This window comes from Condylura cristata, unplaced genomic scaffold, assembly GCF_000260355.1.
Source record: "Condylura cristata isolate star-nosed mole 26May11 unplaced genomic scaffold, ConCri1.0 scaffold00001, whole genome shotgun sequence".
Taxonomy (NCBI): Eukaryota; Metazoa; Chordata; class Mammalia; order Eulipotyphla; family Talpidae; genus Condylura; species Condylura cristata.
The window spans coordinates 2,585,326-2,597,109 of NW_004567102.1; the positions used below are offsets into that span (position 1 = coordinate 2,585,326).

Consider the following 11,784-nt stretch of genomic DNA (forward strand, 5'->3'; position numbering starts at 1 on the left):
GTCTCTGGTGAAGCCTCTCGCCGCCCCTGAGCCTCTGGCCTGTACCCCAGTTCTGTATGCACAAATAAATAAATCTTTAAAAAAAAAAAAAACAGAGGGATCACCTTGAACTTGTTAAAACAGCAAAATCAAGGGGGAGTAGTAAAAATAATTCCCTTCCCCATTGTCATTCTGCTTATCTGGGGTTTGGCCCATAAACATGCTGATGTGATTCCATCCATAAGATCAGAGGACCATAGTTGCCCTACCAGTTCCACTGATCTGGAACCCCAATATCATGTTGACAGCCAGCAAAAAGCCAGGAGGCAAGTGTGAGCAATGAAGCCAAGAGACACCCCTTCCTCCCCCCCGCAAAAGCCTACATGGCCAGTTTTATATCCAGACATGGCTGTTTTACTCCATCCTTAGGTCCCAGTACACTTCCTTTTGGTGATGCTGGGATGTGTAGTTCTGGTGTCTGGTGTGGTGGTGGAGTCCACAAAACCTGTATCTGTAGAGTTTGTTCAGGACATCCTTTCCCCCTAACAGTGTTAGGTTGCAATAATTCAATCCCATATTTTTTAAAAGGCTATGGAACTGGAAGTAATTAGATTTTGCATAGAACACAATATAGAAATTAGATCTGTGGTACCTATTTAGTGTAACCCCTCTGAGAATGTCAGTGCAAATAAGCAGTGTGATTCATACTTGAGTCTGTTTTTGTTTTATTTTTTTTAAAGATTTATTATTTATGCATACAGAACTGGGGTACAGGCCAGAGGTGCAGAGGTGGTGAGAGGCATCACCAGAGACAGAGTGGGGAACAGATCAGGCAGATCGATGAAGTACTCTGCTGAGGGGAGCAGCGGGTCAAGAGAGGTCTGCCTCGCTATGTGGTCACCTCTGGGGCAGGCGGGGATGGAACTCATGATGAAGTGACTTTAGCTTCTTAGTGCTGTGTTTTAGCCTGCTGCACCACCAGGGAGGGCCTGTTTTTGTTTCATTTTATCCAAAATATGTCTTCATTGTTTTAGAGAAACATACTTGAAAATGTTCCTATTGTTTTCTTGTCTTAAAAATGACCTTTTATCCCAAGGAGAAGTAGATTATGGTATTATTTCTTAGTTTATTCACCATATTCCTGCTTATTAAAGGGATCTTTACTCCTATCTCTGATAATGACTGACACCTACCCTGATTCTCTGCAGAATTAGGATGTTATCAAGATCAGGGGAGAAAAGGAGGAGAATAGTAAAAATTTACAAAATTATTTTCTTAAAGTGTAGGATTTCTGAGGATGTCCCATCCCAATTTCTGAGCTAATGGAGCTTACCCAAACACAAAAGAGTAAGTTTTATTAGGAAGAAATAATTGTAGTGTCTTATTTAAATACATGGAAGCTTGATAGAAAAAGTCTGTGTGTACCTAGGTATTACGTTGAGTTTTGTTTTTAGCTTTTCTTTTCTTCCTTCAAAATTGTTTTTCTTCCCAGTCCAGTACCTCAGGGGCATGCACTACATCTTCTTTTACTTTTCATCTGTTGTTATTGCAGTTTTATGTGTGGAAATATTTATATCTTTTTCTTTCTTTCTTAGTGCCATAGACCTTTTTCATGTAGGTAGCCTGGAAAAGAGGGATTCTCTTTTCCTCTATGACAAGTTGGTTTTCAGAGGATAGGAGTCATTATAGAAAAGTTATCTTTTTGGTTCAGAGAATAAACTTGATTCATAGTTAATGTTGAATAATTTTTTAGGATTAAAATCAATTAAGATATGTGTAAGGGGCTGTGGTCTTACTTTACCCTTTTAGAAGTTAATAATTAACCTGCTGGCAGAAGATGGGAGATTCATATCTGAGACAAAAAACTATTATTCATTGCCTAATATATGACAAGGCAAGCAGCATAGACATAGCTTTGCATGAGTCCCTCTGTTCTACCTTCCCCAAATCCCATCTAAATGACCCGAATGGGTCAAGATGGATGCCTACTGAGCTTAGACAATCCATTGTTTTCATAGTAAGTGGTAAGCACACTTTGTTACCCTGGAGGAGATATTGCTTCATCCTTAGAGCTGCTCTTTGCAAACACAGTCCTGAGAAGTGACTTATGTAAGAAGTTTGCAAGGCACACAGGGTTGAGATACCCAAGGAGGAGTAGCTCTCCCTACTAAGTTTATGTAATAGGTAATTGAAGGAAATCATAGAAAAAAATTATTATGAAATATCTGTGGTACAAAAATGCACATAACGAATACCCATAGTCACTTCCCAACTTGAGAAGCAAGCATTATCTATGCAGTGGAAGTTTCCTGTGGATCCTACCTGTATCCTCAGGTAAATGCTGCTGAATTTGTTGTGTCATGCCAGTGCATTCCTCTGTATCTCCTATTATCACACAGTATTGTTTTACATGTTTATAAATGTCTAAAAAATGTCATTATCTCTGAAAAAATAGTTGAAAATCATAGTACCATTTTGGGCATTGTAGAAAGAAATTGGAATGAAAAATTCTTACATGTTATAATGTAATGGACCAAGTTAAAAAAAAAAAACCTAGTAAAAGGAAAAGATGTTCACCCAAAAAACAGTAAACCATATATAATTCAATCATCTAATGTATGAAAGAACTAGCTATAATTAAGGATGGAGAGCAAAACATAGTTCATTATTCAAGTGGAAAATGGTGACACAGGAGAGGGTCACCTCTCCTGAGGAAATGGCTTTAAATTGCTTCCATCAAGAAGATGGGAGAAGGGAGCTAGGAGTAATAGTAAAGCAGCAGTGTTGCTAACCCACCGAGGGGCACGCCGACCGCTATGTTTGCCCCAGTGCAGGAGACTCTGAGACACGAGAGAATGAAGCAAGCACCTGGGGTCTGGAATCTGGAGTCTGTTTATTAGGATCGCCCATGGGTATATATAGGGTCTGTACATGCAGGGAAAAACAGAAAATATGCTCGATGCAGGGAGTGGGGTGCATGTTTGTACTGGGCCTGGAGCTTCTTGTAGCCTCTACTTGAAGCAAAGTAGTGGGCTGCAGCTGTTTGCAAGACAGTGCACTGTGCTCTGCTGACTGTTGGCCTTACTGGGGAGTGTGCTCACCCATGCACAACATTAGCCAGGGCGGACAGGTGCACTTAAGGTTCTGTCAAGTTAGCCACAGAACAGGGCTGTTTACTGAGAGGGATGAGGCTCATCATTCTGTTGGATTTTGATTGGGAGGGATAAATCTAAGTTAAGCTCCAGATTCCAAAGACCCCACATCAATTGAGCAGGGATGGGAACACTTACGAATATAAGAGAACATGCTACGGCCTTCTAGATTATGACCAAAATGTGTGTTACAGATCCCAGGATGATAGACGAGTTTAATGTAACTTGGTAGCAGTCAGGGAAAGAAAATCTCACTGAAAAGTTTGGAGTTAGGCTTTGACTAGCAGCTGGTGATTTGGACAGTGCTTTGGGGAAGGGAGTGGGCTGTGAGAGCACAAGAGCAAAGAGTAGAGACAGTGAGTGTGGAGTAGTCAGAAGACTCACTTGCGTGAACTATTTGTATCCAAGTCATTTGACCTGTAGAGTTTCCCCATGTGGGTTTTGCTGAGTATCCACATGGTGCAGTTCAGCAGCTTTCCTCTATCTTCTGTATTTTCTGTAAATTAGCAGCTGGACCCAGTCGCATGGAAAGACTATAGATGTGTTGTGTGCTCTGTTATCACATCAGTGCAGGAGTGTATAAGGCCTGGATTTCGTTTCACCCTATTTACCCAGCCATGATTAGCCTGTTAGTGTTTCATATCCAAAACTCATAGAGCTCCCTTTTGTGTTTCAAGTAGTGTAAAAATGAATATAATGGCTCCTTTCTGAGATGTCCTGGTTTGTAAATTATCCCATCCCCAACACACGGTTTCATTCTTTTCCTTCATTTCTGCTGTCGTTATCTTGCTTGCTTTGGATTCTTTTCCCAGCAGTGTTTTCTCAGTGTGATGGCCCTTGCAATGGAAGGAGCCTTGCCTAGTTGCGTGAATTTATGACGACTGCTCCACTCATTTGGGTCTCATTGGCGGCCCTTTGTAGTGGATAAAATCACCCCCACTTTCAGTTGCTGTTCTCAAATTGTCCTACCTTGTTTTTATTTAGCCCTTGCTTTCCTTTGGGGTGCTTCTGTTCCCTGGCCCATTAGGCACACCCTTGCTTCCCTCTGTGTTGATCTGCACAGCCATTTCCATAGCATAGCACTCATGTTTTATGACTGATGATGTTTTTTTTTCCCTCTCTGCTTTGTATAGGGGGATTTATGAGGATGCTGTACCTTCTAGTTTTGCTTTAAATGTTATCCATATGCTTTTTTGTGTTGCTATATAGTTGCCCTATATAGCTGGGGTACAGGATAGAGGTATGAGGGGCAGGTGAGAGGATTCATCAGAGACAGAGAGGGGAGCAGAACAGGAAGATTAACTGAAACACACTGCTGAGGGAGCAGCAGACAAGACAGGAGAGGTCTGCTGCACCATGTGGGTCAGCTCCCTGACTGGGGATTGAAATCACACTGCAGTGGCTGTGTATAGCTTCATAGTGCTGAGACTTAACCTCTTGCACTACCAGGGAGGCCCCTGTTCTATCTTTTTATTTGGGTGTTAAGGAATATTAAAAGACTGGTCCCACTGTTGTAGCATTCCTTAGTATCCCCACTGTAGAAAGTTGATGCAATTATGAGTGAAATGGTAGATTTCACTTAACATTTTATATAGCATAGCATATGGTCTCTTTGTCCTGTGCTTGTCCTTTAACGTTTTTTCCTCTCCAAGTTTGTGTTATCAACTATAATACATAGTAAGCAGCTCCCCGTGGAAATAAATAGTTTCTATTATCTCTCTCTTTAGGTTCACTAAGAATCTTTCCCCGGATAAAATCAATTTAAGCACCCTGAAAGGGGAAGGTCAGCTGACTAACCTGGAGCTGGATGAAGAGGTTCTGCAGAATGTGCTGGAGCTGCCCACCTGGCTCGCCATCACCAGGGTCTACTGCAACAGGGCTTCCATTCGGGTGAGAATGGGAGTTAGAATGCTCTTGCTCTCTGCTGGGCTGCCTTCTTGAGGGGTGACTCCCATAACCCTGACTCTTTGTTTTCTTATTTTTCTGTTTTCCTTTTCAGATCCAATGGACAAAGCTGAAGACACATCCTATTTGCTTGGTAATGACCTTTCTTTATTACGAGTAGTCAAATAGTCTTAGGGTAGAGTTTTAAAAGATCTGAGAGAAGATGGGGAGGAGTCCTGATAGGTTGTTCCTTTTGGGAATTGAGGGAGCTTTTCTCTAGCCTGTGAGCTTCTCCTCAGGATCCAGGAGTTCTGAGTTGTTTTGTTTGTTTTTCATAACAATTTTTGCTACCCAGGTTCTACCTTAGATTCCGCCTTTATCCCTTGGAATACTGACATAGAAAAAATTAGTTCATATTGACTATTAGGTGCTTATCATATGAAAACCTTTCATGAATCGATTGATGTGTATGACACTGAAATCCTTAGGAATAGTAGTATGTCTGTAACTTGGATTTATGTTTTAGTTTTCTGTTGTCAGCTAATCCCATCCTTGTTGTGGAGTCCTGCCCCTGAGTGGAAGTGGAAGTGTGATGATGAGGCCTCTCCTTTCATCTTAGTTTTTTCACTCACTCATTTAACAATTATTTATTGCCTACGTACTGTGGACACAACACTCAACTAGGCCTTGTAACAGTTTGTGCTCCGTGGGTTTTTGTGCAGATACTTATTTAGCTCTTCATGGCTTTTATTTCAGTGTCTGGATAAGGTAGAGGTGGAGATGAAGACATGTGAGGAACCTCGACCCCCAAATGGACAGTCTCCTATTGCTTTGGCTTCAGGACAGAGGTTAGTTGCTTTTGGTTCCTATTACTTCCAGCTATTAACTGGTCCAGGTCACCTTTTAGTTAAAAAAATAAAACTTTCTTCTTTTCTTCTTTTTTTTTTTTGTACAATGCATGTTTTCCCCTCTCAGGTGTAGTTCCTGTAAAATTCCCACTACCAATTAACCTGTGAACCATCACTATTATTCCTTATACTCTTCCCTCCCCTGTTTTGATTCCTCTGCCTTTCCATCACTTGCAGAATGACTCTGATTTATAGTTGCCACCTAATTTTATTATTGCTTTTTTTCCTGATCCCTTGTTTGTTTCCCCCATATTTCACCTATAAGTGAAACCATCCAATATTTTTCTTTTTACTTCTGGATTATTTCACTGAGCACAATCCCTTCCAGTTCCATCCAATGAACTGTTGCTGCAATGACGTGGGTTTATTATTTTCATTGTTGAATAATATACCATTGTGTATATATACAACAAATCTTTTTGATGCAGTCATCTATTTTTGCACATTTGGGTTGTTTCCTTATCTTGTCTATTATATATAATGCTGCCATAAACAGGTTTGTAAGTATCCTTTTTGAGTTAATGTTTTTGTGTTCTTTGGGAAGATTCCTAGGAGTAGAACTTCTGGGTCATGTGGTATATCTACTTTTAGTAATTTGAGGGTCCTCCACACAGGTTTCTGTAGTGGTTGGACTGGTTTGCATTCCCACATTCTCCACATCCCCGTCAACATTTGTTGTTGCCTGTTTTTCTAAATATGTGCAATTCTCATTGGTGTAACTCACTGTAGTTTTTTGATTCGCATTGCCCTCATTATAAGTAATACTGAACATTTTTTTCATCTGTTAGCCTTTTGTATTTCCTCTCTGAAGAAGTGTCTTTTTTTTTTTTTTTAAAGATTTATTTATTTGTGTATACAGAACTGGGGTACAGGTCAGAGACTCAGGGGCGGCGAGAGGCTTCACCAGAGACAGAGTGGGGAACAGAATAGGCAGATCGACGAAGTACACTGCTGAGGGGAGCAGCGGGCAGGTCAGGAGAGGTCTGCCGCGCCATGTGGTCACCTCCGGGGCAGGCGGGAATCGAACTCATGCGGAAGCGGCTTTAGATTCTCAGTGCTGTGCTTTAACCCGCTGCGCCATCAGGGAGGGCCTGAAGAAGTGTCTTTTTAATCTTTTGCCCATTTTTTTTTATTTCAAAAGTTTATTTTTACATCATTTTGTACATTTTTTTTTCATCTCAATTGTAATCCCCGCGGGTTTCCCATCACCAAGTCACCCATGTGCCATCACCATAATCCCGTGCATTTCCCTCCCCCCACCCCGTTTTTGATCCCATTCCCCACTCCACCCCCACAAAATGTCTCTGGTATATGGTTGTTCATTATTTTTGTTATTTTCCACCTGGTCCATTATGCTCCTGCTATGAATGAAACCATCCGATATTTTTCTTTCTCTTTTTGGCTTATCTCACTAAGCATGATCTTTTCCAATTCCATCCAAGTTGCTGCAAAAGGTCTTTTGCCCATTTTTTTTTGGACTGGATTGTTTACATTGTTTTTGTTTAGTCGTCCAAGTTCTTTTTAGATCTTTGTGATCAGTTCTTTATCAGTTGTATTAAAAAATAAAACCTTTTTAAATTCAGTCACTTGAGGGACCTTTTTTTGTAGTTTTGGCTATTGTGAATAAAGCTGTTTTGAATATTTATATACATGCATTTTTATTTCTCTTGAGTAAATACCCAGGAATGAAATGATTGTGTAGTATGGTAGGTGAGGTTTTCATTTTTAAAGAAAAGTCATACTTTTCCTGAGTTGCTTACTGTTTTGCATTCTTTTTATATTCAGTGTACTTTTACATTTCTCAATTTTTTATATCCTTCATTTGTATTTACTTTTAAAACGTTTTGTTGTGCATTGAATTTCATAGACTTTTTGTTATTCAGATGTCTCCATCCTTGGGCAGTGAGAGCCTTTCAAACTTTGATATTTTTAAATTTAAAAAGTTTTAATTTTTATTTAATATTTGTATTTTTTTTAATATTTGTATTTTTATTGATACTCTGATTCTTGGTTCCTAACCATAATACTACAACAAATGATTTACCTTCTGATATTTACAAGAAACAATAAAACCAGTTTTATAGCTGTTGATAAAGCTGCTGAAAGTGGACTTATGTGTACGTGTACTTTAGCTTTATGATATATCCCATTAAGAATGTATGTTTGGCCTCCCTGCTGGTGCAAAGGTTTTGTATACAGCACTGCAAGCTTCAGTGCAAGTTTGATCCCTGACCCTGGAGGTGATTCACATGGCACAGCAGACCTCTCCTGTCTCTCCCGCTGCTCTCCTTAGCAGTGTACTTCATTGATCGGCCTATCCTGCTCCCCACTCTGTCTCTGGTGAAACCTCTTCATTACCCTTGCACCTCTAGCCTGTACCCTAGTTATGCATATATAAATATCTTTAAAAAAAAATAAAGAGTTTATGTTCAAGGGCCTCCCTGGTTGCGCATGAGGTTAAGTCTCAGAACTATGCTATGCCACTGCAGCACAAATTGAATACCCTGCCAGGGAGCTGACCCACATGGTGCAGCAAACCTCTCTTGTCTCACCCACTGCTCTTCTCGGTGTATTTCAGTCAGTCCACCTGTTCTGCTCCCCACTCTGTCTCTGGTGAATCCTCTCACCCCCAAGTCCCTCTGAACACTGTTCAGAATCCCGTGTTTTAAAGTCACTTGGAAAAAAATGGTAGAAAAAAAGTTGTCACTTGAAGTTATTCTTTATATGTCTTGATATCAATTTATCATATAGAGAAGTTTCCATTTTTTAATATAATTTTTAAAAAAAGATTTATTTATTTATGCTTACAGAACTGGGATACAGGCCAGAGGTGTGGTGGGTGAGAGGATTCACCAGAGACAGAGTGGGGAGCAGAATAGGCAGATGGACTGAAATACACTGCCGAGGGGAGCAGTGGGCGGGTCACGAGAGGTCTGCTGTGCTGTGTGGGTCACCTTCAGGGCTGGGGATCAAACTCACGCTGAGTAGCTTTTAGCTTTTTAGTGCTGTGCTTTAACCCACTCTGCCACCAGGGAGGGCCTTTAATATAATTTTTTATAAGTAATTTTTGTTTCACAATAGAAGTGAAAGGAATGTACAGAGATTTGATGGCCCACACTCCCCAAGCTCTCACACATGTGTAGCTTCCCCATTGTAATGGTCTCCCATCAGAGCAGTACATTGTTACAGTAGGTGAAACTACATCGACACAATCACCCACGTCCATAGATTACACTAGGGTTCTGTATTTGTGCTACATCTCATAGATTTAGACAAATATATCATGACACCTACCTATCGTTGTATCATACACTCTGCTTTAACCTCCTAAAGCTCTGCCTATTCATCCCTCTCCCAACCTCTCACCTCCCAATCCTGGCAATTTCTGGCAACCCCTGGTCTCTCTAGTTTTCTTCTTCTCTAAAATGTCACATATTGGCCCTCCCTGGTGGTGCAGCAGGTTAAAGCACAGCACTAAGAGGCTTAAGCCACTTCTGCATGAGTTCGATTCCCGCCTGCCCCGAGGAGATCCACATGGCCACATGGCGCAGTAGACCTCTCCTGGCCCGCCCGCTGCTCCCCTCAGCAGTGCACTTCATCAATCTGCGTGTTCTGCTCCCCACTCTGTCTCTGGTGACTCCTCTCACCCTCTGCATCTCTGGCCTGTACCCCAGTTCTGTATGAATAAATAAATAAATTTTAAAAAGAAAATGTCATGTGTCTGGCACTATGCAGTATTTTATCTTTTCAGATTGGCTTCTTTAATGTTTAAATATTAAGTATTTAGTATTTAGTAATATGCACTGAAGTTCTTCCATATCTTTTCATGGCTGTATAGCCTTTTTTTTTTTTTAGGTACTGAATAATACTTGATTGGGTGTAGCACAATTTATTTAACCATTCATCCACTCTAGAACATCTTAATTGCTTCCAAATTTTGGTAGTTATTAATCATCTGCTATAAATGCCCTTGTCAGGTTTTTTTAATAAAAGATTTATTTATTCATGCATATAAGAACTGGGATTTAGGTCATAGGTATGGGTGTGGTGAGAATTCACCAGAGACAGAGTGAGGAGCAGAACAGGAGGGTTGACTGAAATACACTGCTGAGGGGAGCAGCGGGGGAGCTAGGTCTGCTGTGCCATGTGGGTCAGCTTCCTGCCCGGGGACTGAGCTCATGCTGTTGTGGCTATGGATAGCTTCATAGTGCTGCCCGTTATCTAACCCCCTTGTATCACCAGAGATGTCCCCCTTGTCAGGTTTTTGTGTTTTAAATCTTTGAGTAAATATGAAGGTACATAATAACTGAATCATATAGTAAGAATATGTTTAGTTTTGGAAGAAACCATCCAACTGTCTATTTGGGTGATTGATTGTATCATTTTTCTTGTGTTCAAGTTTTTGACTCTCCTTTCTTATACAAAATACAACATCTTATAGCAAAATGTAGCAATTTCCCAAATTGCTATTTTCTTTAAAAGTATATTCTGCAGTTCTTTCTGTTCCATATCTTTGCCAGCTTGTAGTGGTGTCAGTGCTTTGGATTTTTGCCATTCTGATAGGTGTGTAGTGACGCTTCATTGCTGTTTTAATTTATATTTCCCTGATCACACATGATGCAGAATGTTTTTTCACATTCTCCTCATCCCTGTAATTTCTTTGGTGAGAGAGTAATTGTCTTTGGCCAACTTTTAAATTGGTGATGTTTGGTATTGGTTAGTTTGAAGAGGGTTTTTTTGGAAAGTATGTTTTGGGTAATAGTCTTTTATCATCTATATATATTACAAATATTTTCTTCCTATATGTGAGTTATCTTCTCATTCTCTTGACTTTGTCTTTTATAGGGCAGACATTTTTAACTTCAGTAAGTTAGCTTAACCATTATTTCTTTCATGAATTGTGCCTTTTGTTGGTGAAAATCATATTCTAGGAGTTTTATATCAATTTGTTTTAAAATTTTTAATTGGTTTTTATTTTTTAACTATGTAAAATTACATAGTTCCAAACTTAAAACTATGGAACAAGGTATATTATAAGTGTGTGTATATTTATGTTGTTCCCATCTCCTTTCTTATACAAAATACAGCATTTTATAGCAAAATGTAGCAATTTCCGAAATTGCCATTTTTTTAAAAAGTATATTCTGTAGATGACTTCATGAAAGAATATAAATCGATGTTCTATATTCCTTTCACACCCGCAGAATCCTCAGAATATTTTCTGGAGGCATCATGGTTTATATAGCCAGTTCTGTATTGATATATATATGTGTGTATGTGTGTGTGTGTGCATGTGTGTATGTATGTATATATGTATATATATTTTTGAATTATTTTTAGATCTTTGCTGTTACAAACATTGCAGCAGTAAATGACCTGTTCATAGTCACTTAGTATTTTTCCAACATATTTTTAGAAGCAACTTTGAGTTACAGTTTGCTTACCATAGAATTCATACATCTGAATTGTAAAATTCAGTGGATTTTAGTGTATATATACCAGCTTTTGCAACCATCACCACAATCAATTTTAGAACATTCTGATTATCCAAAAAGAAACCCCAAACCTATTAGTAGTCATCTCCATTCTCTCCTGTGTTGACCCTAAGTGGCAGCCATTAATCTTCCTTTACCTATTCTCATAATTGTCAGTTTTGATCTTTGTGATTGACATATTTCACTTAGCATATTAATTTTGAAGTTCATTTATGCTGTAGATTGTATCTGTGTCTCATTCTTTTTTTTTTTCTGAAGAATTATTTTTATTACAAAGTTTATTTTTACATCATTTTGCACATTTTTTTTTCCATCTCGATTGTAATCCCCGCGGGTTTCCCATCACCAAATCACCCCTGTGCCACC

The 11,784-nt window shown here is 39.4% G+C and overlaps 1 protein-coding gene across 1 annotated transcript in view; it reads left to right on the forward strand.

Annotated features, from left to right (window-relative positions):
* UHRF1BP1 (UHRF1 binding protein 1) overlaps positions 1-11,784 on the forward strand; it is a 67,329-nt gene that overhangs the window by 27,281 nt on the left and 28,264 nt on the right. Inside the window, exons 2-4 of the mRNA XM_004673980.2 lie at positions 4,859-5,021; positions 5,131-5,169; positions 5,772-5,863. Coding sequence (XP_004674037.1) covers positions 4,859-5,021; positions 5,131-5,169; positions 5,772-5,863 — 294 coding nt within the window. The remainder of the gene's footprint in view (positions 1-4,858; positions 5,022-5,130; positions 5,170-5,771; positions 5,864-11,784) is intronic.